General features: G+C 37.7%; 1 protein-coding gene across 24 annotated transcripts in view; it reads left to right on the top strand.

The window, feature by feature from the left end:
• The window catches only part of Tfdp2 (transcription factor Dp-2), a 191,532-nt gene that overhangs the window by 149,900 nt on the left and 13,692 nt on the right, over window positions 1–27,940 (top strand). For 12 of the 24 annotated variants that reach the window (XM_021251972.2, XM_087186257.1, XM_087186268.1 and 9 more), the window contains 5 exons: window positions 897–1,018; window positions 2,640–2,687; window positions 17,700–17,862; window positions 23,047–23,193; window positions 26,923–26,991. In XM_021251972.2, the coding sequence (XP_021107631.1) occupies window positions 897–1,018; window positions 2,640–2,687; window positions 17,700–17,862; window positions 23,047–23,193; window positions 26,923–26,991 (549 nt within the window). The remainder of the gene's footprint in view (window positions 1–896; window positions 1,019–2,639; window positions 2,688–17,699; window positions 17,863–23,046; window positions 23,194–26,922; window positions 26,992–27,940) is intronic. The other 12 variants (XM_087186258.1, XM_087186259.1, XM_087186271.1 and 9 more) reach the window with 5 other exon arrangements.

The raw sequence follows: 27,940 nt of genomic DNA, 5'->3' as shown, positions 1-27,940 counted from the left end.
TGGTATATCCTTTTATTGGCACATTTTAGGTGTACAACATAATGACATTCATCATTGGGAACAAACAAAAGATTGCATCTAATAATTCCACATTATATTGTGTGTAGACTTTGAAGATCTGATTTGCTATTATCCTGATTCTAAATTCTACTGTATCATTTCCTTAATTTTTATTTTTCCTGTGTTATGGATATTGAACTCAGAGCCTCATAAATGGTATGAAAGCCCTGTAGTGAATTGTATCGCCAATTCTATCTGTCTACCTGTCTATCATCTATTTTTGAGAAAATGTCTCCCTCAGTTGCCCTCAAACTCCAGATCCTGCTGCCTCAGCCATCCAAGTAGCTGGGATTATAGGCATGTACCACCACACCTAGCTTGTTTCCTTAATTTCAAAGAAAGCTTTTCAGTTTTCTGATTTAAGACATTGTTAGTTACCCACTTAACTGCTCTTCAGTTGCGTCCAAATTGTTATTCACTTGTTGGTACCTGCATTGTAACCTCATGCCAATATTCAGGACACTTGTGATCCTAGTATATTAGAGCCCTGCATGGTGGGCTTGATTGTAATCCTAGTACTCAAGAGGCCGAGGCAGGAGAATCAAAAGTTTTGATATGTCTTGTTAATTTATTGTGTCTACATGGTGTCTGATGTTCAGACTTAAGGCCAGCCTGTGGGCTACATAGTGAAACTGTGGCTCAAGCTCCCCACCAAAAAATCCTAGAATATAAGTAAATCAAAGGTACTACTTATATTTTTTTACTTTATGTTATATTTTAGATGATTGACAGTAAATACTTTTAGACAGTAAAGTTACCTCATATGTTGGTTAGCAATCAACATTATCTAATAAATGCTTATTAATTCTAACTAAATCTTGTTTCTCACTTTACAGATTATAAGCACACCACAGAGACTCGCCAGTTCAGGAAGTGTTCTGATCGGGAGCCCATACACTCCTGCACCAGCAATGGTCACTCAGACACACATAGCAGAAGCAACTAGCTGGGTTCCTGGGTAAGAGTATCACAAACTACTGATTCTAAAACCTTAAAAAAAATTCTGACCTTTTTCCTTACTATCTTGTTTCTCCTTATTATGTCAGCCCATTTCTTAAAAACTAATGTTTTTCCTTTAAAATCTCCTATTTTGGGCTGGGGATTTAGCTCAGTGGTTTTGCCGCCTGCTGCCCAAGTGCAAGGACCCAACTTTGATCCCCGGTACCAAAAAAAATAAAATAAAATAAAAAAATTAAATCTCCTATTTTACTTTATGTCTCAGATATAAATTATCTCTTATATAACACCTGCCCACTGAGGTACTAGAACTTGAACCCAGGGCATTCACACTGAGCAGTATCTCCAGCCCTTTGACACAAGGTCTTACTAACTTATCCAGGCTGGGCTAGAACTTGAACTCGTTATGCCTCAGCCTCCCAGAGTGCTGGAATTACAGACATTTGCAACCATGCCCGGCTATACCCATTTTTAAACAAAAAAATAGTACAGTAAATTGTAACGGAGTCTTTTGACTTTTAAACTCTGAATAGGAGTATTTCTTAGGATTATAACTTTTAGCTGCTCTGGAGATAGAAAAGCTATATTTTATATTGTTTTAACACATAAGAAATGAGTTGTAAAATGTTGTTTATTCTGAAAATATCCCCTATCCACTCTCATTTCCTTAAGAGAAAAGGAACTAGAAAAAAGAGGCCAAATATATTAAAATTTTCAATTTTTTCCTTCATTCCTTATAACACTTGGCAATGACATCACTATCCTTTCCATGTTACTCATTTGCTACTTTTAGTATCATACCATTCATGTTTCGTCTTTGCTTGTAAAATACCCTTTTTTCACTCCTTATCATTTTAGCACTCCATCCTTCTATTAAAAAATGTTAAGATAAATAACTCAAGTCCTTGTTTGTTACTTTAGAAGTTATTTACATGGTGATACACTGCACAGGGGATCCTGTCATGTGTGTGTGTGTATGTGTGTTACAAAATGCTAAATTTTGGTTAAGAATCTCCTTGCTTCAAGAACAAGTGAATTAGGGGCTGGGGAGTTGGCTCAGTGGTTCCGCCACCTGCCTTGCAAGTGCAATGTCCCGAATTCGATCCCCAGTATCAAAAAAAAAAAAAGAAAAAAGAAGTGAATTAGCCAGGCATGGTGGCACATACCTGTAATCCCAGCACTCAGGAGGCTGAGGCAGGGCTACATAGTGAGTTCAGGACCAACCTGAACTACAAAGCAAGACCCTGTCTCAAAAAACCAAAAAAAAAGAAGAAGTGAATTAATGAAATAACAAACCAAGGGCTTTAATTCACATGCATATTAATGTACATGCATGCATGTACAGATACAGATACATTAGAGACAGAAGAGCTCTGAAAAGCCTCATTTGTAAAACTAATGTTTTCTTCCCTAAATAATTCATTGAGCTCACTCCAATTTAATGATTATTGTGTTGTCATGTCTTGTCCCATGACAAAATGAAGTCTTTATATTATGTACCTATCTTTTATATTTGTTTTTGTCTTTTGATATATTCAGTATAGAATTGGACAAGTTATAATAAATTATGAAATACAGTTGTGTTTATGTATTGTGTTTATGCTATCTTTTTGTCTTTTTAGTGATAGAAAACGGGCTAGAGAATTTATAGAATCTGATTTTTCAGAAAGGTGAGTATGAGTCCAAAAATTTTGCTTAGGATTCCACAATGTAGAGAGTAGTTTAAGTAATTCCACTTTAAGTAATGAGATGTTTGTCTTCACATAACTTTAACTTCATTTGGTTTCTACTGTGATTCCATTCTTCACTGAGTATTTCAGTTCACTCATAATATTTGTATGATTTGATAGAAATTACCTGTGATACTTCCATGTCACATAGTCCCCTTCCTCCTCTTGGGAACTAAAGCCTTCTACCTAACTGAATAATTCATTTTATGCTCAAACTTTCAACAAATTTTACTAAAAATATCTATGGATCATGGTAAACTCTTATTTCTTAAATAATACTACATTGAGTATGATAACACCTTTCCTTAAAAGATGAAGTATGATCAAAAAATACAGTGAATGCTTAAAATTTTTTTAAATTATTACAATAAAAAACTCACTGCCATTAACCTCCCTCAAAATATTGCCCCTTGCTTTGAACACACTGTGTCCCACCTTCTTGCTACTTTCTGAACTAATTCTGGAAGTCCTTTCTCTTGAGCATCTTAGTTGCGCTCTTGTGGCTGCCTCAGTGTCCTGAAGCCATTCACAACATTGACCTTTCATGGTCATTTTGACTTTGGGGAAGAGCCGAAAGTCAGTGTCAGGTCTGGTGGGAGTCACTCAAATGGACGTTCAGAACTGCTTCAGAAACTGGCAGGCGGGGGAAGGGTTTTGAGGGGGATTAATAGCAATGTGTCTTTTACTTTAATAAATGTTTTAAAATTTAACCATAGGGGGAAGGGGAGAGAAGGATAAATAAAGATGTTATATGCATGTATTAACTCCCTGCAATCAATCTAGTCATTATATACTGCAAGCATGACTACTAAAAAAATTAAAAATGAAAGAACAAAATTTAAACATTTGCTGTATATTTCGATCATACCTTATATTAGCACAGTGGTTCTCTGTTCTGCTTGTACATCAGAGTCACTCATGATCTGTTCAGTAAAAGTTCCTACCCAAGTCATTTAACTCCAGGTTTAAGAATTAGCAGTTTAGCTGGGGCTCTTCCCTAAAGAATTAAAAGAATCATACCACAGTGATATACGTGCGCCCATGTTCATAGCAGCACAGTTTGTGATAGTTAAAACTTGGAAACAGCCCAAATGCCCATCAACTGGAGACTGGATAAAGAAAATGTGGTTTTTTTATAAAATGGAGTACTACTCAGCCATAAAAAATGAGAAATTAGAGACATTTATAGCTAAGTAGATGCACATTGAGGCAATACTCTTAAGTGAAATAAATAGGACACACATGTATAAATATCGAATAGTTTCTCTGGTGTGAGAAACTAAAAGTGTAAATAAGGACTAAAATGTATAATAGGTAATATGAAATAGGAAGAAAAGGGGCAAAGTGGAAGGAAGTGGGAGGGCTAGGGGAAAGGATAGAAAGGAATGGGATGAATATGAGAAAATGGAAAAATAGGAACAAAATCTTTGTAAGTAGGGAGCACTGGAGGGGTTGAAGGGAGGGCTGGGCAAGGGTGAAAAATAAGAACCAAGAGAGACTATGTAAAGGTCCAAATTTCCAATGATGAATGTCATTATATTGTATACCTAAAATGTACCAATGATTAGAATGAATAATCGATAATGCAAAATAGGAAGAAAAGGTCCAAAGGGGTAGGGGTAGTGGGAGGGGCAGGGGAAAGGAAAGAAGGGAAAGAAAAAATGCTGAGAAATGGAAAAAATGGAAATAAAGTCTTTGTAAATAGGGAAGGGTGGAGGGCCTGAAGGGAGGGCTAGGAATGGGGAAAAAATAAGAACCAAGATGCATTATGTAAAGGTACAATTCCCAATGAGAAATGTAATTGTGTTGTATACCTAAAATGTACTAATAAAAGAATTTAACCAAAAAAAAAGAATTAGTTTAGGGGCTGGGTGTGTGGCTCTGCTGTTGTAGAGCATTTACTTGGTATCCCCAAGGCCCAGAGTCTAGTACTGAAGACCTTGGGACTATAAATGGAGAATGTGTGCTTTCTAGCATGGACACCAGCACTGCTTTTGTTCTTGGTGACATTTGTTGCTTGCTTCCTGGTTCTTGACTGTTTTGTGTTTCATTTTGTTTTTGCAGTACTGAGGATTGAACCCAGGGAACACCAAACTACATCCCTAGCCTTTTTTATTTTACTTTGAGGCAAGATCTTGCTAAGTTTCCCAAGCAGACTTTGAACTTGCAATCCTTCTGCCTCAGCCTCCCAAGTAGCAAGGATAATAGGTGTGCACTGGAGGTTCTTAACTATTTTGAAAAGAAAATCACATCTCAAGGACTGCTGTATTATATAGAAATATATGGTGAAATGTTCTTTTCTCTCTGGTGGAAAGGCCTATTTGCAAGTCACATTGGTCTTTCTTAGTGTTATCCTTGGAAAAGGCAGCAGTACACATTCATACAGTCTCGTGGAGATGTATTTAACAATGTTTAAGTTAAAAATGAAACATTTTGGCTCGGGGCATGGTGGTACACACCTATAATCCTAGTACTTGGGAGTCTGAGGCAGCATGGTTGCTGTGAATTTGAGGCCAGCCTGAACTAGTAGTGAGTTAAAGGCCAACCTGAACTACATAGTGAGACCTTGTCTCAGAAAAAAAGCAGGTGGCAGGGGAGAGAGAGGAGAAACAGTGATTTCTCAACGGTTCAGGGAGCCACACGTTCCACCCTACAAAACCCAGTACTTCTTGTCATATAAAATATTTTATGTTTTATTTATTTCCCATAAACTAAATGATAAATAAAAATATAACTTACATATAATTAAATGTTTTTAAACTCTGAGATCCTAACTGTACAGAAAGGAAAATGGGCTTGAAGTACAGTTCAGTGGTAGGGCATTTGCCTAGCACATTTAAGGCCTGAGGCCCTATACTCAGTCCCTAGCATTGCAAAAAGAGAGAAAATGTTCTGAAGTTAAAAAGTGTGAGGGGCAAGGGCGAACAAAAGGAGAGTACCTAAGCAGTAAAACCCAAGTATAGTTCATGCACTAGTGCCGGCCCAGAAGTGTTAGCAGTCCAGGGAAAGGCAAGTGCAGTAATGGAGGTTCTTACACCTTCATAGCAGTTTGATGTTGGTCTAAGCATATCATTCACAGACACAACAGTGTCAGTGCTCTTAAACTCACATGGGAACACCATCTATGACACACAGTGGTCATGCATGAGAAGACCAAGTTAAAGTTTGTGACTTTTTAAACAGCTCTCTGGAGATATAATTCATACACTACACCATTGACCCTTTGACAGTGTACAATCCAATAGGGGCTTTTGGTATTTTCTTGGAATTGTGCGACCATTACCACAGTCAGTTTTAGAGCATTTCACCATCCTCAAAAAGAAACTGCACTATCATTTGCCAGTCCTTTGTCTGTCCCAGTTTTGGGCAACCACTAATTGACTTTCTGTCTCTATAGATTTGCCTATCCCGGAAATTTCAAAAAAGGGAAACATACAGCATGTGGTCCTTCATGACCGGCTTTGTTCATTAAGCATATTCTCACGGTTCACCCACCTATGTTGTAGAATGTGTTGGTACTTCATTCTCTTTTACTCCTGAATCATTCCGTTATGTGGATATACCAATTTTACTTGTTCATTAATTGATGGACATTTTGGGTTGTTTCTACTTTTTGCCTTTATGAATGATACTACTATAAACATTTGTTGACCAGATTTTGTATGAATTTAAGTGTAGAATCAACTGGGCCGTATGATTACTTTTCCTTTAGTATTTTGAGTAATTACCAGTCTCTTCCACAGTTACTGTCCCATTTTACATTCCTACCAGCAGTGTATGATGATCCCTGTTGCTCCCCATCCTTGCTGATTTGTGCTGGCTAGGCAAGCCCTGTACCCCTGAGGCACACTCTCAGCTCTCACCTTTTTGTCTTTTTAATTGTAATTGTCCTAGTGGACTTGAAATGGTATTTCGTTGTGGTTTTGATTTACATTTCCCTAGTGACTTAATATGGTTAGCATTGTCCAGGTGGTGGCACATTCCTATACATCCTGGCACTCTGGGAGGCTTAGGCACATTTACCCTCTTTAATACCAGCTGAATACATGAGACACACAACAAGCACCAAAGGGGATGGAACAAGCAGGGTGTGGTGGTGCACACCTGTGATCCTAGCTGTTTGAGAGGCTGATGCAGGAGGATTACAAGTTCAAGGTCAGTGTAAGCAATTTAGCAACACCCTGTGTCAAAATTTTTCTAAAAGGGATGTGGGTGTACCTCAGTGATAGAGCATTTATTTGCCTAGCTTGCACGCTTGGGAACAGTCCCCAGTACTAGGGGGAAGAAAAGGCTGTAATTCAGGAAAATGCTGATGAAGTAAAAGAAAATGAGACTCTCAAGCTAGAATGTCAAGTACCAGATCATTGCAGTAGAGCTACTTGACCTTAAAGGGAAAGAATCCTTTGGGCCTGTAGAAGAAAAGAGCATCAGCCTTCTGGTATAGAAAATAAATACATTTAAGAAACCAAAGTGAGCCAAGCCTTTATAGCCAGCAAAACGGATTTATCTCAAATATATTTTTTTGGTTGATCCATTTTAAATATATATAATGATAACATTCATCATAGGGAATTTGTATCTGTACATGATATATCTTGCTTATTTTTTCCCATTCCCCTCCCCTCCCTTCAGCCCTCTTCCCTTCCTTATTTACAAAGAGCTTTCTTTTTATTTTTTTTTCTTCTATTCCTTTTTTCCTTTGCTCCTTTCCCCCTTCCCATTTGAACATTTTCTTCCCATTTCCCAATATCTATTACACACTTTGGTCCTTATTTACACTTTCAGTTTTTCACACCAGAGAAATAGTGCTGTATTTAAACATGTGTCCAATTTATCTTACTTGAGAGTATGGTCTCAAGGTGCATCCATTTAGCCTGAAATGTCTTGAGCTTATCCTTCTTTATGGCAGAGTAGTAGTACCATTGTATAAAAAACCACATCTTTGTACATTCATTGGTTGATGACCATTTGTGCTCTTTCCAAGATTTAGCTATTACAATTGTGCCACTATAAACATGGGTGTGCATATGTTTTTGTGGTATGTTTTAAATTCTTTCAGGAAGATATCAAGAATAGCTGGGTCAAATGAAACCTCTAGTTTTAGTTTTGTGAGGAATCTCCACACTGATTTCCACAGTGATTGCACCATTCTGCATTTCCACCAACAGTGGAGAAGAGTTCCTTTTTCCTCACACCCCTTCTAGCATTTGTTGTTGGTTATTTTGGGGGGTTTTTTTGGTACCAGGGATTAAACTCAGGACCTTGCACTTGCAAGGCAGGCATGGTGCCACTGAGCTACATCCCCAGTCCTTGGTTGATTTCTTGATAACAGCCATTCTGTCTGGAGTGAGATAGAATCTCAGTGTTGTTTTAATTTGCATTTCATCAATGACCAGTGATGTTGAACATTTTTTCATATATTTCTTTGCTGTTTATAGTTCTTCATCTGAGGAGTGTCTGTTCATTTCAGATGCCCATTTTTGGATTGAGTCTTTACATTTGGGGGATCTAAATTTTTTTAGTTCTTTTTTTTTGGTACCAGGGATTGAACTCGGGTCCTTGCACTTGCACAGCAGGCGGTGCAACCACTGAGCTAAATCTCCGGCCCTTTTTTTAGTTCTTTATATATACTAGATATTAGTCCTTTGTCTGAAGAACAGCTGGCAAAAATTTTTTCCATGCTGTGGGTTGCCTCTTAACTCGGTTGGTGATTTCTTTTGCTGTGCAAAAGCTTTTTTTTTGCTACCAGGGATCGAACTCAGAAACCTGGTACCACAATAAAAAGCTTTTGCACAGCAAAAGAAATCACCAACAGAGTGTAGAGAGAACCTACAGCACGGGGGGAAAAAAGCTTTTGAGGCAGGCCTGATGCCGTTGAGCTAAATCCCTGGCCCAACAAAAGCTTTTTAATAAGATGAGATTCCAGTCGTTGATTCTTTGTAATATTTCTTGTACAACTGAGGTTTTTTCTTCTTAAAAATCTTTGCCTACACCAATACTTTCAAGAGTTCTATCTATTCTATCTTCCAACAGATTTAATGTTTTAATATTTAAATCTTTGATCTATTTTGATTTTAGCTTAGTGCATGGTGAAAAATATGGGTCTAGTTTTAATCTTCAGCATATGGAAAGCTAGTTTTTTCAGCACCATTTATTAAAGAGGCTTTTTTCCAGTGAAGGTGTTTGGCTCCTTTGTCAAAGATAAGGTAGCTGAGTATGTTTAGAGTTGTTAATTTGTTCCATTGGTCCTCAGGTCTTGGGGGGGGGCGGTACCATGCTGTTTTTATCACAGTAGCTTTGTAGTATAATTTCAGATCAGGGATTGTGATAACCTTGCCTTTGGTATTCTGGGTCTCTTCTGGTTCCAAATGAATTTTAGGATTGTTTTCTTTAATTCTGTGAGATATGCTGTTGATATTTTGATCAAGATTGCATTAAATCTGTATAACCATTTTGGAAGTATGGCCATTTTTATGCTATTGGTTCTTCCTACCCAAGAACAAAAGATATCTTTTTTTTAGTACCAGGGATCAAACTCAGGACCTCTTGCTTGCCAGGCAGGTGCTGTGCCACTGAGCTAAATCCTATTTTCTGATATCTTCCTCAATCTCCTTTTTCAGAGTACTGTAGTTTTCCATGTAAAGGTCTTTTGCTTCCTTCATTAGATTGATTCCTAGGTATTTCATTTTTTGGATGCTAGTGTGAAATATGTTGTTCCCTCAACACATTTTCTCTCTCAGTGAGTTTGTGTACAGAAATGGTGTTGATTTTTGAGTGTTGACTTTGTATACAGCTATGCTACCGAATTTGGTTATTAAATCTAGAAGTCTTTTGGTGGTTTTTAGGGTTTTCTATATACAGTACCATGTCATCCACAAATAATGATAATTTATCTTCTTCCTTTCCTATCCTTACTCCTTTTATTTCTTTCTCTTCTATAATTGCTCTGGCTAGTGTTTCCAGAACTATATTGAATAAGAATGGTGAAGTGGACATCCTTGTCTTGTTCCTGATTTTAGAGTGAAAGCTTTTGGTTTTTGTTCATTTAGTATAATTTTGGCTGTTGGTTTGCTGTAGATGGCTTTTGTCATATTGGGATAAGGACTATCAATTCCAATTTTCTGTAGGGATTTTATCAGGAATGGGTGTTAGACTTTGTCAAACACTTTTTTGTGTCTATAGAGATCATCATATGGTTTTTGTCCTTGACTATTGATATCATGTACTGCATTTATTGATTTGTGTACGTTGAACCATCCCTACATCCCTGGGATGAATATAACTTTGTCCTAGTGTATAATATTCTTTGTTTTTGCTGCATTCTGTTTGCCAGTATCTTACTGAAGATTTTTTTGTCTATGTTCGTTAGGAAGATTGGCCTGTAGTTCTCTTTTTTGGTTGGATCTTTCTCTGGTTTTGGAATCAGGGTAATGCTTGTTTTTGGAAATGAGTGTGGGATTATTGCTTCCCTTTCAATTTTATTGAAGAGCTTGAGAAGTAGTGGCATTAGGTCTTCCCTAAATTTCTTTTATAATTCAGCAGTGAATCTCTCAGGGCCTGGGCTTTTTTTTCTTGGTAGGTTTTTGTTTGCTTGCTTGGTTGTTTGTTTTGGTACCGGGATAGAACTCAGGACCTTGTACTTGTGAGGCAGGCAGGACCTTGTGCTTTTGAGGCAGGCGGTGGCACCACTGAGCTAAATCCCCAATCCGGTAGGTTTTTAATCACATGTTCAATTTCATTGACTGATACTGGTTTATTTATAATTTTTATATCTTCTTGATTCAGCTTTGGTAATTCATATGTATCTAGGAATCTGTCCATTTCTTCTGTGTTTTCCATCTTACTAGAATACAGGTTCTTAGCTGAGCATGGTGGCTCAGGCCTGTAATCCCAACACTCGGGAGGCTGGGGTACATGGTGAGATCCTGTCTTTAAAAAAAAAAAAAAAAAAACAAAAAAAATCAAAAATAAATAAATAAATACAGGTTCTCAAAGTAGGTATTGATGATATGGATTTCTGCAGGATCTGGTGTGATTTTACCCTTTTAATTTCTAACTGCATGGATTTCAGTCTTTTCTTTCCTTTTTTTGATAAGATTGGCTAAGGGTTTATCAATTTTATTTAATCTTTCAAAGAACCAACTCTTTGATTCATTGATTCTTTGTATTGTTGTTTTCTTAAGTCTCCATTACATTAATTTCTGCTCTGATCTTTATAATTTCCTCCCTCGTATGAGCATTGGGTTTGACTTGTTCTTCTTTTTATAGAACCTTGGTGTTCAACATTAAGTTGTTTATTGAGCTCACTCTGTTTTTCTGATGTGGGAATTCATTGCTATAAAGTTTTCAGATAGGACCACTTTCATTGCATCCCATAAGTTCTGATATGTTATATTGGCATTATCATTTAATTGTAGAAACTCTAATTTCTTTAGTTTCATCTGTGACCCATAGGTTGTTCAGGAGGGTGTTACTTAACTTCCATGTGTTTATGGAGTTTTTGTGGGGTTTTTTGCCATTGATTTTCAGTTTCATTGCACTATGGTCTGATAATATGCATGGGATAATTTCAGTTCCTTTGGATTTACTTAAGCATGGTCTATGAAGTAGTATGTGGTCTGTTTTGGATAATGTCCCATTTGCAGCTGAGAAGAATGTGTATTCTCATGTATTGTATTGGAACACTCTAGACCTCTACTCAGTCCATTTGTTCAAAAGTTTGGTTCAGTTCTGATAATTCTTTGTTGATTTTTTTTGTCTAGTTGATCTGTCTGTGACAGTAGGATATTAACTTCCCCCATTAAAATTGTATTAATGCTTATCTGATTTTCATGTCTGCTAATATTTTATGTAGTTGTATGTGCTGGTATTTGGGGCATATGTATTTATGATTGTTATCCCTTTGTCTTGGATTGTTCACTTTACAAGGATACAGTGACCATCTTTGTCTCTCGTAATCAGTCTTGGGTTGAAATCCACTTTGTCTGCAAATAGAATAGCTACCCCCTAGGTTTTTCCAGGTTCCTGTCGCATGGAGTATTATTTTCAGTCCTTTGACTTTCAGTCTGAATTCATTTTTTAATCAAATCTGTTTCTTGTATGCAGCATATTGTTGGATATTGCTTCTTAATCCATTGTGTCAGTCTGTTTCTTTTGATTGGTGAATTGAGATCATTTACATTGATCATTATAACTGATATATATTGACTTATCCTTGTCATGTTATTTTCCTGTTGTTGGGTCCCTTTTTATTTTCTCCTCTGCATAATTACTTGCTTTGCCTAGTTGATTCATTGTGATGGGGTTCCTTGAGTTGCGGTCCTCATTATCTCTTTCTAGAATGTCCTTCAGAACATTTTGGAGTGCTGGTTTGGTGGTCATGAATTTCTTCAGGTGTTCTTTGTCATGGAAGTATCTTTTTCTCCATCACTTTTGAGAGATAGATTTGTGGAGTACATCCATCTGGACCAGAGGTTGTTTTCTTTCAGGGCTTGAAATACTACACTACAAGTTCTCCTTGAGTTGAGGGTTTGTGTAGAGAAGTCTGCTGTGATTCTGATGGGCCTTCCTTTTTGGTGATCTGTTTCTTTTCTCTAACAGCTTTTTTTTGGGGGGTGTGTGTGCCAGAGATCGAACTGGGGACCTTGCACTTGTGAGTCAGGCGGCGGAACCAGTGAGCTAAATCCCCAGCTCTAACAGCTTTTAATATTCTCTTCTTGTGTTGAATTTCTGGACTCTTGACTGTGATATGCGTTGGTGTATATTTTTTTTTATCATGGCTAAATGGAGTTCTATATGCCTCACTTATCTATATGTCCTGTTCTTTTTCCGTTTGAGTTTTCTCCCATTACTTCTGTGAACAGGTTTCTTATGTCATTTGCACTATATCCTGCTTTTTCATTGACTAATCCCTCTTATGTTATTCTACTTTGCATCATCTTGCAGCTGTTGGATTGATTTTTCATGGTCTCTTGCTATTTTTAAGAAAGCTTTCTTTTCATGATCACTAACCGCAATCTTGTCTTCTATATCTGATATTCTGTCCTCATTTTGGCTCATTCTGCTGTGTATACTTTCAGTGATATTTTTAATCCCCTAGATATCTATTTGAATCTCTTTCATGGATTCCATTTCTTTCCTATGTTCATGGTTTCCATCTTTTCCTAAGCTCCCCATTTTTAAAAAATATGTATCTGCTCTAGAGTTGCTAACCATGTCTTTCCTTATGGTCACCATCTCTGTAGTTATCTGAGAAATTATTTCTCATTTGTTTTTTTCTACAGCCTTATTCATCTGCTTTGTTACTTCTACTGTTACCATTTCAGAGATTCTAGATGAGTAGCTTTCAAATTGTTCCACCTCATTGCCCCCTGGGTTTGCCTTTGGTGAGCTGGAAGTCTGAGGTGTTGTATCTTACTCAAGTGTCTTCTCATTTTCTTTCTTTCTCTCTGTCTGTCTTTTTTTTTTATTCCTAGGTTGGTGCTTGTAAATTGCTTATGGCAGGTAGCTTATTGCCAGTATTCATAACCCTTAGGAAATGACTACCTCTCAGAGATGTCTTCCAGGTGTGGCTGTCTTTTGGGTTTCTTGATTCTGTTGTAAGATCCTACCTCTTCAATTTATTGGAGATGAGAAGTTGCTTACACTAGCCTATAGTATTGTTTATGACCCTTAGGTAATCTCAGCCTTGGCATACCATACAACTAATTAGAACAATTATGTCACCTTGGCTAAAATAGTACAGTCAACAATTACAATAGCATCAAACACAGCCTAGAAAACAACAAACTGGTAGCTATTAATTTGCCACCTTTAATCGTATGAACTGTATTTGGGGTTATGTAACAAAATCTAAAACGAACCAGAAAATTTTATATAGTAAACATGCCCTCAATATGGCGATTTTATCCTCTGGGGAGAAAATTTTAAAGGAATCAGTGGAAAAAAATAGAGAAATAGAAGAGGAAGAGATTAGAAGCAAGGCTGGAGAATAAAAGAAGATTAAATGAACTTTGGGAAACTGGTGAAGAAGATAGGGAGAGAGAGAAGGAAGAAATAAAAAGAACAGAACAACAACAAAAACTAGAAACATTATTCACACTCATATAAAAACAAGAACAAACAGGAGAAAAAGAAAATCAAACAAAAGGAAAAAATTGTCCACTTCAGGGCATGTCTGCTGTTCCAGCAAGCCTGCACCTTTAGTTCCACTAAAGTTTGGGTTGGTTTCTGGCTATGAGGCTGGAACCCTATTTGTTTAGCCTGCTATGTGCCTCCTGCTGGCTTGAACTCAGCTCCTTGTCTTCCTGCCAACTTGAACTCAGTTCCACCATACTCTGACACTGAGCTGGTAGTTGGGAGCCAGCCCACAGATGCTCTGAGTTCCCAGCTTAGTTGGCCCCTCTCCAAGAAGGCTACTGGCCAATCACCCTCTCCTAGGGGAGTGTCCGAAGCCAAATAACTCACCATGCCTTGTAGTCTACTCTGTCCACTGCTAGCTACATTCTACTCATGGGTTTTTCTGAGGCTTTTGGGGTCGCCAGTATTCACCATGGGTATTGCAGGTTGGAGCTGCCCCCCTCATGTGGTGAGTCAGGGCTCAGAGGGAAAGCACCACTTGCTACCTCCTTTTGCATTTGGTCTCTCTGCTCTCCCCACAGGCTTCAGTTCTCACTTCACATTCTTACTAGGTCCTGGTAGCCCACTTCTGTCCTTCTCTTCCTCATGTTGCTATATTCTAGTGTCTGGCACCATATCTCAGAGAGGCTGTTTTTCTCCTGTTCATCTCTCTGCCATCTTCCCAGATGTCCTTTTTTTTTCTTAAAGACAGGATCTCCCTAAATAGTTTAGGCTGGCCTTGAACTCACTGTATAGCCCAGGTCGCCTCAAATTCACACTGATCCTCCTTCCTCAACCTCCCAAGTGCTGAGATTATAGGTGTCCAGCACCATACCCAGCAGTATTAGTCACCTTTCTGTTGCTGGGACAAAATATAGTACCTGACATACACAAATTAAAGCAAAGTTTTTAGTCCCTGAGCTGCTAGCTCCAAGGCAGAAACATGGCTGAAGGACATAGCAGAGGAAAGCTCCTCACCCCGAGCAGCCAGGAAGCAGTAACAGAAAAGAGGGGCCAGAGACCAGACAGTAGTCCTCCAAATCACATCCCTGTGATCGACTTCTTTCCACTAAGCCCTGTCTTCTGTTTTCTCACTTTTCTATAATGCCATCAACTTAGGGTCTCATCATTAGATTAATCCACTGATGAAGTTGGATCCCTCTGACCCAGTCATTTCTGGAAACACCAACAGACACACTCAGAAGCATTTCTGAATCAAATTGAGTTGACAGTCAGTATTAACTGTCACATCTGAAGTCCTGCCTGAAGAACTCACTAGAGAACAAACTTTAAAAAGACTAGAAAGGCAATAGCATAACAAGTGGTAAAGAGTATTAAGTACTCTATATACTTTCCTGTAAATGTCAGACCTTAATGATGTCTTATATGGGAAAAGTACTTATAAATAGATGTGTCCTCCACCACTCTTGGTAGATAAAGTACAACTACTTAAAAAGAAAATGGTGAGATCATATAAAAAAGAAACTATTGCCCCTCAGATGGTGGCATATGCCTGTAATCCCACCACTCAGGGAGGCTGATGCAGAAGGATTGCGTCAAGTTCAAGGCTGACCTGGACTATGTAGTAAGTTCACAGTCAGCCTGAACTACATAGCAAGATCATGTCTCAAAAAAAGAAAAACTATGGGCCGGGGATTTAGCTCAGTGGTTCCGCCGCCTGCCTCACAAGTGGAAGGACCCGAGTTCAATCCCTGGTACCAAAAACAAGAAAGACTATGACTAGGGATGTAGCTCACAGGTAGAGCTCTTGACTAGCATGCATGAGGTTCTGGGTTTAATCCTCAGCACCCAAAACCAGCCAAACAAAAACAAAAAAGAAACTAGTATTTTCAATAATCACACTAGTGGTAATGTCAGTAGTAGTATTTAGGATTTAAACATGTAATCCAGAATAAAGCCATGTGTAACTATCAGGCACTAATTCTGTAAATAAAATATTTTAGATATATTGAATTAAGTAAAAGTATGTATTTTCACATATAATTAATGTGAAAGTTATGAGTCAGATCTTTTGCACCCCCATCTCTCCCCTCCTACCACAACCCCAATTTCAGGACTTACCATTTCTTGTCTAGGCTGTTGGAATAACCTCTCAGCTTGTGTTTCTGTCATTGTTTTTCCCTCTATCAATTAATCTCTTTTGCAGCAAGAATATCTGCCTTACTGAGAATCTTACTATGTGCCCCACTCACATATTTAAATCACTTAGCTGTTTTAGCACATTTTAAGTAGTAATCTATGTGATATGGTACCTGTTCCACAAAGGCTACATAGATGATGCTTGGGGAATGTAGGGAAAAGAAAGTAAATGTCGGGCCGGGGATTTAGCTCAGTGGTTTCGTCGCCTGCTGTGTAAGCCGAAGGACCCAAGTTCGATCCCCAGTACCAAAAAAAAAAAGTAAATGTCCCTTCATCTCATTCTCTTGATAAGTGCATACTCAATGTCTTTTTTCTTAATGAAAACACCATAGTAGAACATGTAAATAATTTCAATAAATATAATCCTTTTTTTTAATAAATATAGTCTTACTGATGCAATACTGTAAGATGAAGTCTAGTTTTCTTTATATGGCATTTAAGAGCCTGTCTTTTTATTTACCTTTCTTCCTTCTCATTTGCCTTGCATTTTATATTTGGGTAAACCTGCTCTGTTGTTTGTAAGTCTTTTACATATTTTACCTGTTTTGCTTGTCTGTGTATGGCTGCCTTACTGCTGTTGATACTCTTGCCTGGTAGTCATTTCACCTTCTTTCCCTTGGGTTTTGCTCTTCATTCATGACTTTCAACAGACCATCTTCCTGTGGATTAGACTAGAATGTCCCTCTTTATACTTTCCATAGAACACTGTGAATAACTCTGACAGGGCATTTATTTTATTATCTCTGTTATTCTTCTAAGACTCGTACTGAGGGAAAGGATTTTGACTGAGTCTTCATACTTCTGGTGCCTAACACAGTTCTTAGCATATAATTGATGTTCGTGTATTAGTGGAACTAAACTGAAACCTCCCAAATTTTAATGATTAAGTTATCAAAGTTTAGGCTGCCCTTAACCAAACTTAATTAAAGATGTATATCCAATGTTAATACCAGTGATTTTCAGTTAAAAATTTATTAGCATGATAGTGCACACCTGTAATCCCAGCTCTCTGAGAGGCTAAGCAGGAGGATTGCAAGTTGAAACTCAGCCTGCACATTTTAGAGACTTAGGAAGACTGTATCTCAAAATAAAAAGTGGACTGAGGATATATCTCACGGTGAAGGCCTGAGTTTAATCCCCATTAACTCCCCCGCAAAAAAACTGTTAAGAATTGGGAGTGTAGGTCAGTGGTACCATGTGCTTAACATTCATGGAGCCCTGAGCTTAAGTCCCTAGCACACCAAAAAATAAAAAAAAAAATAGTACATAAATTTGAGAATACTAATACTTTAATTTCAGGGAGAAACTGTAGTAAACATAATGCACGTAGTAAATAGTAGGTAACTATTAAAAGACAAAAAAATGTTGACTAGTATACAAGTTGTAGAAGGTCAGGGCTTTTGCTACTTTTTTGCTGATTTTTGGTGTGTGTAATATTGTCTGGCATATAACAGCAGCTTATCAGTAAAAATTTGCTAAATAAATGAATGATGTACATAGAAAGCACTTTATACTTTATTGGCCTCTTAAGTCAAAAATTAGATTTGAAAACATTTTCTCTTTTCTATTTAGTTTAAATTTTTACTGCTTAGTTACATTTTTCCTTACTGTTTTGTAAAGGAAGTCTGATAAATAGAATATACTGTTTTTCATAAACAATTTTTTCTCTTCTAGTAAACGAAGCAAAAAAGGAGATAAAAATGGAAAAGGCTTGAGACATTTTTCAATGAAAGTGTGTGAAAAAGTTCAGCGGAAAGGTACAACATCATATAATGAAGTAGCTGATGAACTGGTATCAGAGTTCACCAATTCAAATAATCATTTGGCAGCTGATTCGGTAGGTAGATCATGAAGTTGACATCGATTGTTATTATTGATGCCGACATTCATCCCTTGGGGTTGTCTGTGACATAGATTTTAGGAATCAGATAAGCTAGGAATCTTACTTGATTATATAAAATTATATGTTCAGTATTTTTTGTTGCTTTTTTGTTTTGATTGGCAAAAAATTATTTTATTACTTATTAAAAAAAAGGTACCTTTACAAAATAATTTTGGAGCCAGGCATGGTGGTACACACCAGTAATCCCAGCACTCAGGAGATTGAGGCAAGAGGATCAGTGCAAGTTCAGGGCCAGCCTAGGCTACATAATGAGTTGAATGCCAGCCTGCACTACATATCAAGGCCCTGTCTCAAAAAACTTTGGAGTGTTACTGAAGGAGCATCTTTTAAAAATATATATTCAATCACTTACCAATGACTTCATATACTTTGTGAGCCTTACCTTTTGTTCATTGTCTTAACTGAACAAGAAAATCGTATTTTATTTTTAGTTGGAAAAGTAGTACATGCTCATGTCTGTTAAAATCTGGTTATTAAGACAATCCAGTTGTACAAAATATATAATTTTAAAATATCTCTCTTATCCCAGTCTCCCATCTACCTCTCACGGGTAATATTCATTTACTAGATTCTTGAAGATCATTCCAGAAATTCTTTATGCATATGCATAATAAATTTTATTTTTGAGGTCGGGGATTTAGCTCACTGGTTCCGCTGCCTGCCTTGCAAGCGCAAGGTCCTGAGTTCAATCCTCAGTACCAAAAATAATTTTTTAAATTTATTATTTCAACACAAAGTGATCATGCTTTGCATGCTTCATTCTCTTTTTTTGTTTTTTGAGATAAGGTCTGACTATATAGTTCAGGCTGGCCTAGAACTCACTCTGTAGCCCAAGCTGCCCTCGAAATCACACCAATCTTCCTGCCTCAGCCTCCTGAGTGCTGGGATTACAGGTGTGTGCTACCATGCCTGGCACATGCTGCATTCTTTTTGTTTTTTTGTATGGGGGATTGAACTCAGGTCCTTGCGCTTGCACAGCAGGCCGCGAAACCACTGAGCTAAATACCTGGCCCTGCTGCATTCTTAATTTTACTTTCTTTTTTATTTTTTTGGTACCAACAATCGAACTCAGGACCTTGTGCTTTCAAGGCACACAGCAGAACCACTGAGCTAAATCCCTGGTCCCTACTTTCTTAACATATCTCAGAAATATGTTTTCTTTTACTATATTAGGGAATGAATGCTAGGGAAGCTACCTGCTCAACCCTTTTTTCTTTCTTTCTGTCTTTTTTCCAGTATTAGGAATCAAACACAGGACTTTGCCCTTGCCAGGCAGGTGCAGCGCCACTGAGCTACATCCCCAGCCCTTTTTTATTTTTGAGTCAAGGTCTTCCTAAATTGTCTGGGCTGGGCTTGAATTTATAATCCTCCTGTCTCAGCCCCCTGAGTAGCTGGGATTATAGGTGTGTGCCACCATACCTGGCTGAAATTGTTTTTTTTAGCATGTGGGATCATCCTCATTTTTTTCATTTGAGGTAAAATTTCAGGGGGAAATATGCATATTGTAAGTGTACAGTTAATTTTTTTTCCTTATTTATGAATGGTTTATAATCAGATATATTCAAGTATAAAATTGTATAAATTTTTTTAATTGTATGAATTTTAATAGCTATCAAGAGGCAGATCATTTCCATGACTATCAAGAGTTTGTTTCTTCATGCCCTATGGAATCTGTCCCTCTATCACTAGAGACTTCTGATCTCTTTTATCCCTGGATCTTTTAAGCATACACTCTACCACTGAACTACACCCTCACTCAGCTACATCTTTAATTCTAACCTTGAATGGAAATATTTATACTATTTCAACCTTAAAGATGATAAAAGTTCTATTTGGAAATTATAGCAACTATAGTTTGCCTGATTTTTAAAATGTGCACTTGTTTTTATTACTTAATAAAGATCAGAAATAGATGTTTAATCAAATTGTGGATCATTTCCTGAAATTTTAGTTTTTATAGTGATATTCATAATTTTTTAAACCTTTTTTTTTTTTTGCAGTTTTTGGATAGTAGTGATATGTTAACTTTATAAAATGAGTTTAAAAGTATTCTTTGTCTTTACTCCATTAAAATTTAATAGCACTGGGCCGGGGATATAGCTCAGTGGCACCACGCCTGCCTTGCAAGCACAAGGTCCTGAGTTCAATCCCTGGTACCAAAAAAAAGAAGTTTAATAACATTAAAGATTGATTCCAGTTCCCTTAAATTTTATGGAAATTGACTTTGAAACCATCTAGTCCTGGTGCTTTGTTGAGGGGGTAGACTATGACATATATATTTTTAATGCACTTTTTGGTTTTTTGAGATAGGATCTCACTATGTATTTCAGGCTGGCCTCGAATTTGCAGTGATCTTCCTGCCTCAGTCTCCCAAGTGCTGAGATCACAGGCATGTGCCATCACACCTAGTTCACTTTATGCACTTTTATTATTTTTGTTCAGTAATGAAAGTCTTTATGGCTATGACTTTCCCTCTTGAGCACTAATTTATCCCTATGCTATTGATTATATTATTTTAGATATTCTGTAACTTTAGTTTTAATTTCCCCTTTGCCCTATATTAGAAAGCATTCCCACCAGAAGTAGTGGGGCACTCTTGTAATCCCAGTACTTGGAAGGCTGAGGCAGGAGGGTAACTGTGAATTTGAGGCAACTATTTCTGTTTTGTATTGCATTAAGGTTTCCTATTGAGCCATCATATGATGGATTTTCCTCTGTTGTGTTTTGTTTCTTTTAATATTCTCTGAGAACTTGAAAAGTATACAGCATCCAGATTCTGAGTGGAAGCCAAACCTCTTGCATGATCTCCAGCCCTGGCACCTCACTGTGCTCACCTCCTGCCCACTTCCCAGTTGGCTTGGCGCAAGCCGTGGTGCACGAGTCAGACAGTGTTCCTGGTCGGGATGTCATACTTGCTGGTTCCTTTGCCCAGAACATTCTTTGCTAAGTATCCTATGGCTCCTCTGTCCCCTCCTTCTTTTCACTCAGATGTCACTACAATGAGGCATTTCTTCTTAGCATTTTTCAGCATCTAACATAATTTTTTTTTTTTTGGTACCAGGGATCGAACTTGGGTCCTTGTGCTTGTGAGGCAGGTGGCGGAACCACTGAGCTAAATTCCTGGGCCTCTAACATAGTATTTACCATCCTCTCTCCCAATACCCCTAGGGTAATAAACAGACTTTTTGTCCTATTTGTTCACTGCTGCTATTTTTCTAATAATTGGGAAGGCTTATATCCTGTAGTTCTTTAGTTGGTTCTCTTTATAGCTTTAGGTATCACACTTTATATGTGGTTTCTTATCACCTGTAGATATTATCTGTTTGTTATGGAGAAAAAAGAAAATTAGTACACTTATATTTATTCACATCTTCCATCTTTCTCCTCTAGCACAGCATTCATATTGGTTATCTTAATACTAATTGTTAAAAAAATTATAGTTGTTTTATGACTTTAAATAGATTACATTGTGCTTCTGTTACTTACTTAATCTGCTTTGAAGTGTCTGTATCCCTTCCAGTGTCAAAGTGAAAAAATCAGTATCACTACCTTATTACCCCTTGATATTTGTTGTTATATTATCACTGTTTCTATGCCAGGATTTCTAATATTTACATTCAGTTCTGTAACTTAAATTCTCCACTTATTTAGGTTTACCTTTATATTTAAATGGATTCTATGGCACCCCCCTCCCCATTACTGGGAATAGAACCCAGGACCTTTGCACTGAGCAACATCACCAGCCCTTGTATATCCCAGGCTGGGCTCAAACATCTAATGGTCCTGTCTCAGCCTCCTAGAGTGTGGACCCGTGTGCTACCATATGCTGCTGGCCCAGTCCTTTTTTGGTTTTTATACTGAGTATTGAACCCAGAGCTTTCCCACTAAGCTACATTCCTAGCCTTTTCTTTAATTTTTTTATTTTGAGATAAGGTCTTGCTAAATCACTAAGTTGTTCGAGCAAGGCAGGAACTTGCAATCCTCCTGCCTCGGCCCCACAGAGCACTGAGATTAGACATGTGCCACCAGGCATAGGTTAGCCCTTTATTTTGAGGCAGAGTCTTGCTGAGTTGCCCAGGCTGGCCTTGAATTTGGCAGTCCTCCTGTCTAGGCCTCCCATGCCTGGCTTCCACCATCCTGAACCATGGCATTTAACTAACTGGTTTTTGTTCTTAGGAACTACCTATCCATAGTAAGTGAAAGGTCTTGTTCTGCCATCTAAGTCATCACAGATTTCCTTCATTGACAAAGGTTTTCTACGGGAGGGGAGGGGAGGCGGGGGTAAGGAGAGGCCAGCTGAATGAAATAGGATGCTTGGTGATATAGTCATTGCATTTTGGTGCAAGTTTCTATTTCCATTGGGGACTGAAAATTATTTGCCAATCAAAATTGGTCCATGGGCCACATTTTAAGAACAATTTTAACTAGAACTTAAAATAAGCATTCTTGATATTTTTTTCTAAGTCTAAAATCCTTCCAGACAATTGCAAGGCCTTAGAATACTTTACCACCACTACTCCTTTCTGAGATGATATAGATATGTGTACTATTACTGTCATATATATTAGTTTTGTATATAATCTGTATTCTATAAGACATTTTAAAAATATAGTATTAGTTGAGATTTACCCACATGTTTACCATTTGTTTGTTTGGGGTTTTTGTTGTTGTTGGTTTTGTTTGTTTTGAGACAGGGTCCCGCTATGTTGTTCAGGTTGCCCTAAACTCACTATAGTAGCCCAGACTGGCCTTGAACAGTGTGTCAGCCTCCTGAGTGCTGGGATTAAAGTCTTGCACCACCATGCCTTGCAATTTTTGCCTTTTGAGTTTTTCTTCATTCTATCCTATATCTCTAGGCTCCCATTATAAATGATCTTTCTTCCATCTGAAGAAGTCCTTTTAGTATTTTTTTTTTAATGGAGATCTGATGGTAATATAATTTCTATTTCTGGGATTATTTTATGTTTTATATTGCTTCAAAGTATCTTTATTTCACCTTTAATTTTGAAGGATATTTTTACTGAGAATTCTTTCAATACTTTGAAGATATTATTCATTGAATTAATAAATGACTGTCTTAATCCTTAAAATTTATCACTCAATAAAAATATTTTTTAGCAGGCTTATGATCAGAAGAACATTAGGAGAAGAGTTTATGATGCTTTAAATGTGCTAATGGCAATGAACATAATTTCAAAGGAAAAAAAAGAAATCAAGTGGATTGGTCTGCCTACCAATTCTGCTCAGGAATGTCAAAACCTGGAGGTAAGTAAGGAATATCAGTTTATAGATAATAGTTTGCATTATTTTACATCAGAAGCATTTCATTTAGAAATATACGAGTTATCATACAATAATAAGATACTCCCAATTGTTTATTCATCTATGCTGACATTTTAAGACTGTAGAAATTTAGGTTTTGGGGGAACTACAGAGGTATACATGCAGTTTATTGTATAAATGATGTAATGACTAACTTTGATTTTTGCTATTTCTTAGAGAAGAATCTCATTTTACTCCAGTTTAATTCTGAGCACTCTTCTAATACATTTTTGGTGAATTATGTAATAAAAATAATATTCTAGTAAATGTTCTGATGCAAAGTAAAGCTACATGAATCAAGCTATTTATTTCCTAAATTGGTTATGCAATATTCTGTATATAGCTGTGAAAGTTAAACTTTACCTTTGAGTCTAGAGTCAGTACCAACAGAATGACATTTCAGTTGTGTCTTTATCAGAATGGGTGGAACGTTCAGCTTACATGAGTTTTGAAATGATGTGTGAATCATTTTAAATTCTATTAACTTTAAACATAGAAAATCTTGTCTAAATAAGCATGTTCCCTGACATTCTGTTGCTAAATTGGTATGACCTAATCTTACTTTGATGGCTATAAGTGGAATAAACCAAGATTAATAATAGCTTTTAGAGAATTATGGTTGACTTTATATTTTTCTCAGTCCTTTCTTCCTCCCAGCAAATAAAAGATTATTTGGTATTATTATACTTGTGAACGGCTGGAGAAACCATTCATTCATCAGAGGTTATAGAATTAATGTTATCATATGCTAGAATGGAAATGTCTTCCCATTCTTATTTTCTTCCAATTTGAACATCATTTTAACTGTTATCAGTAATATTAAACTGATACCAAAGACTCACTAAGCAAAAATCTGTAGCATCTACCATATACTTAACCATAGGTTAAACAAGACAAAAGTTGACCCTGAAAATAAGACTTCATTCTAATTAAGGAGAGGAAAATATAAGAGTTATTACCAAAAATGTGTGATTACTCTGGACTAGGGATGTAGCTCAGTGGTAAAGTGCTTACTTAGCGTGTATGAGACCCTAGGTTCATCTCCAGCGCTGGAAAAGAGTGAAAAATCTGATTGTTCTTATGAAAGAACTATGTGCAGATTCTCTGGAAAGAAGGATAAGGGAAGTATTTACTAGGGAAATAAACCTGAAGATGAGTCCTGAGGGAGGAGTAGGAGTTCACCAAGTGGCTGAGAGAGGGAAGACCTTCCAGACAGAAGCACTGCCTAGGTCAAGACCAACCTGAGAGAGTACGCGGCTAGCTGAGTGTGGTCAGAGTATACAGGCGTGGAGAAGGGGTCAGTTTCTAGACTGTGTAGACCAGATCCTGTGAACTGGGGAAGCTAATGATGAGTTACAAGGAGGAAGATTGAAAGGATGTGCTTTAAAGGATCCCTGGACTAGTGAGTTGAAAGTTGAATTAACAGGTACACAGGGAAGGAAACGGGGCAGAGAAGGGAGACTAGATATGGTCTGCTTAAGTGTGGCAGCAAGCTTTGGAGGTGTGTTAGGGGTAGAATCGGTGCAGCCTTATCTGACTGGATGTGGGCATGTGAGCAGGAAGGGGCTTCAGCCACAGATGCTGGGGGATACTCCTGCAGCATCTTTCTAAAGCAGAAGGCCCACAGATGTTACGGTGAGTTCAGAGTAATTTAGGGCTAAAGTGTGATTGATGATGGTTAGAGGGGTAGAGTGGGAATTCTAGTGCAGACCTGAGTAGATAGGGAGCAAAGAGGAAATAATCAAAAGATGAGAGTACAACTTTAAAGATTGGTTTTTATTCGTGCTTTTAGAATAGGACAATGCATTATTGTAAGTATAATAGAACGAGTGTTCTGGGCAGAGGAGATAGACTTTTTTTTTTTGGTACCAGGGATTGAACTTGGTCCTTGCGCTTGTGCAGCAGTCAGTGAAACCACTGAGCTAAATCCCCAGCCCGAGATAGACTTTTTATAAGCAGAAAAAAAGACTGAAGAAACAGAACAAAAAGTGAATTGTCATTTCAGTTACTTTCCTTGTAAAGGTTAAAGCACAGGGGGTCTCCCTTAAATTGGCCTGTTGGAGATTTAGATGTTATCTCTCTTGATTTCTTGGGAGAGGAGAGAAACAACTAAGTTTTGACTTAGTGGCATGAAACTTCAGCCCCGGTAACTCCATTTTGGTTTAGTGTTGGACCAAGTGCAGCTCAGTCCAAACCAGCAGCCTCCTATACAGAAAGATAGTGATTTAGCTCAGTGGTGCCACCGCCTGCCTTGTAAGCTTGGGGACCTGAGTTCAATCCCCAGTACCCCCCCCCCAAAAAAGATAGAAACACAACTGCAAGGAAATTTAGACCCTAATATCTGTTATCTAGCTTAAGAGTGAGAAAAATAGGAGTTTAAATCCAGGAAATCTTCCCCCACTAGCTCTCACTTCAAGTAGGAAGTGTACTTTAAACAACAGGGAGTCTCTCTCTGTTAGCAGCTTTGCTCATTAAACTAAAAACTTTGCCTGGCATGATGGTTCACACCTGCCTCAGGAGGCTGAGTGAGGCAGGAGGATCACTGCAAGTTCGAGGTCAGCCTGTGCTACATAGTGAGTTCCAGGCCAGCCTGAACTACAAAGGGAGACCCTGCCTCAAAAAACCAAAAAAAACCCAAACCTAATAGTGTAGGGTCGTTACTTAGAGTGGCCTCTTGGTGCAGTGAAGAGATACAGTAAACACAGGGTGTGTGAGGCCACACTTCTGTGTAAGTAGGAGTACAGTCTAAAATAATGATTAAAAAATACGGTAAATACATAAACCAGCAATGTAGTCGTTTATGGTCAAGTACTATGTACTGTACATAATCATATGTGCTCTTATGTGACTGGCAGGGCAGTTGGCTTTGTTTACACCAAGGTCACCACGATACATGGGTGATGCTTTGTTCTACGAAATAGGAGCTTCTAGGTCCATTATAATCTTACAAGACTGCTGTCATACACAGAGTAATCAAAATATAGGGAGAATGCTTACATTTTTATTACAGTAAAAGATACATAGCTACTAATCTCCTTCAAAATACCCTCCTCACTTTGAACTTCATTATCCCATCTGAACATAATTATCTCACCATTCTTGCTGATTTCTGAAGCATCTCTGTAAGTCCTCTTAAGTGAGTGTCTTTAGGAGGTGAGATGAAAAATATCATGAATGTTGTTGCCACGAGCCATCCAACATGGTGTGTCCTCATCCAGCTTATTTAGTGGATCTGGCACTGTGCAGCTTCTGGCTCCTCCCCAAAGTCAAAATGACCATGAAAGATAAACATTTTGAATCTATTCAGAACATCAAAGCAACCATGACAGTGCAACTAAAGCCAGAAAAGAAGACTTCCAGAACTGCTTCTTAAAGAAATTTTAAATATTCACCATATTTTTAGTCTCACCTCATTTCTGTAGCCGTCACTGAAATGTTGTCGCACACTCACACCTGTTGGTTAAATGGATGGATTTCATTGGTGATGACCATGCCCTCAGTTCTGTTGTGCTTGCTTCCCTAGCCCAGTCCTCTCCCCCAAAAAGATGATAATTTGCCGTATTCAGCAGTTAAAGTGGATTGAGTTTCTCTAAGGAAAATTCTTGATATCTTAGAGGAAAGGCCTGAAAAATGAAGTGGTACTTTGTATTATTTTAAACTTATATTTTAAAGATAGAGAAGCAGAGACGGATAGAACGGATAAAGCAAAAGCGGGCCCAACTGCAAGAACTTCTCCTACAGGTAAAAATTCTCGGGTGTTTTTCATTACCATCCCTGCCTGTATCTTTCTTCTCCACTTGCTTTCTTTTAGAGTCAATGTGTTTTGTAATCAGAGTGCCTCTCCCAGTCTTAGCCATTGCTCCTGCCCTGAGTATGGCCCTTTATGCAGTAATTCACTTTGGATGCCAGCCTTACACCAAACATAAGCTATCAGTCTTCTGTTTATTTTGTCTTTATATTGGAGTGTCCCATAGTACTAGGTAAGTTTTAGGTGCTTGAAGTAAAATAATCAAATCCACCTGTAATCAGTGAATGACAGAATGACTTGATAAGCTGTGTAGAAATAGCAAAACTTAAAATACGTTTCTGTTTACGAAAAGAAAATTGCACCTTGATTCCTAGCACAAAAGTAAAGAAGGAAGAGAGGGAGGGAGGGAAGAAAGCACAAGCAAGCGGGGCATGGTGGTACACGCCTGTAATCCCAGCATTCTGGAAGGCTGAGGTAGGAGGATCACAAGTCCAAGCCAGCCTGATCAGTTTATCAACTTGGGGAGAAATTATCCAGAAAGACTGAGGATGTGTAGCTCAGTGTGCAGACCCTGAGTTCAATCCCCAGTACCACAAAGAAAAAAGAAAAAGAAATTGTACAATTCTTAAAAATCCCTGTGTTCATACTTTTTAGGATAATTGTATAGAACTTGGATGACTTTTTAAAAGTATTATAGAAAGAATCCTTGTATAAAAAACATGCAAGGGTAAATCACAAGGTAGACAGACGTTTGTTGTTGTCTTATTAATTGCATTTGGTGTAAAAATTTATTCCCAGCAGAAAGTACAGTTGGGCCATTTTCAGTCTAATCACATAAACTTTGTACAATGGGCCAGAGAATCTTCATCCTTTTGCTTTCTCAGGAAGGTGTCTTTATATGAAACACTTTACCATCAAACATATAATCCACTTCAATTTAAA

Source organism: Heterocephalus glaber, unplaced genomic scaffold, assembly GCF_053883595.1.
Source record: "Heterocephalus glaber isolate CG9 unplaced genomic scaffold, H.glaber_assembly_v1.0 deba00001504, whole genome shotgun sequence".
In the NCBI taxonomy this organism is placed as follows: domain Eukaryota; kingdom Metazoa; phylum Chordata; class Mammalia; order Rodentia; family Bathyergidae; genus Heterocephalus; species Heterocephalus glaber.
The sequence above is the reverse complement of the archived record's forward strand: the minus strand, read 5'-3'. Positions and strand labels throughout refer to the sequence as shown.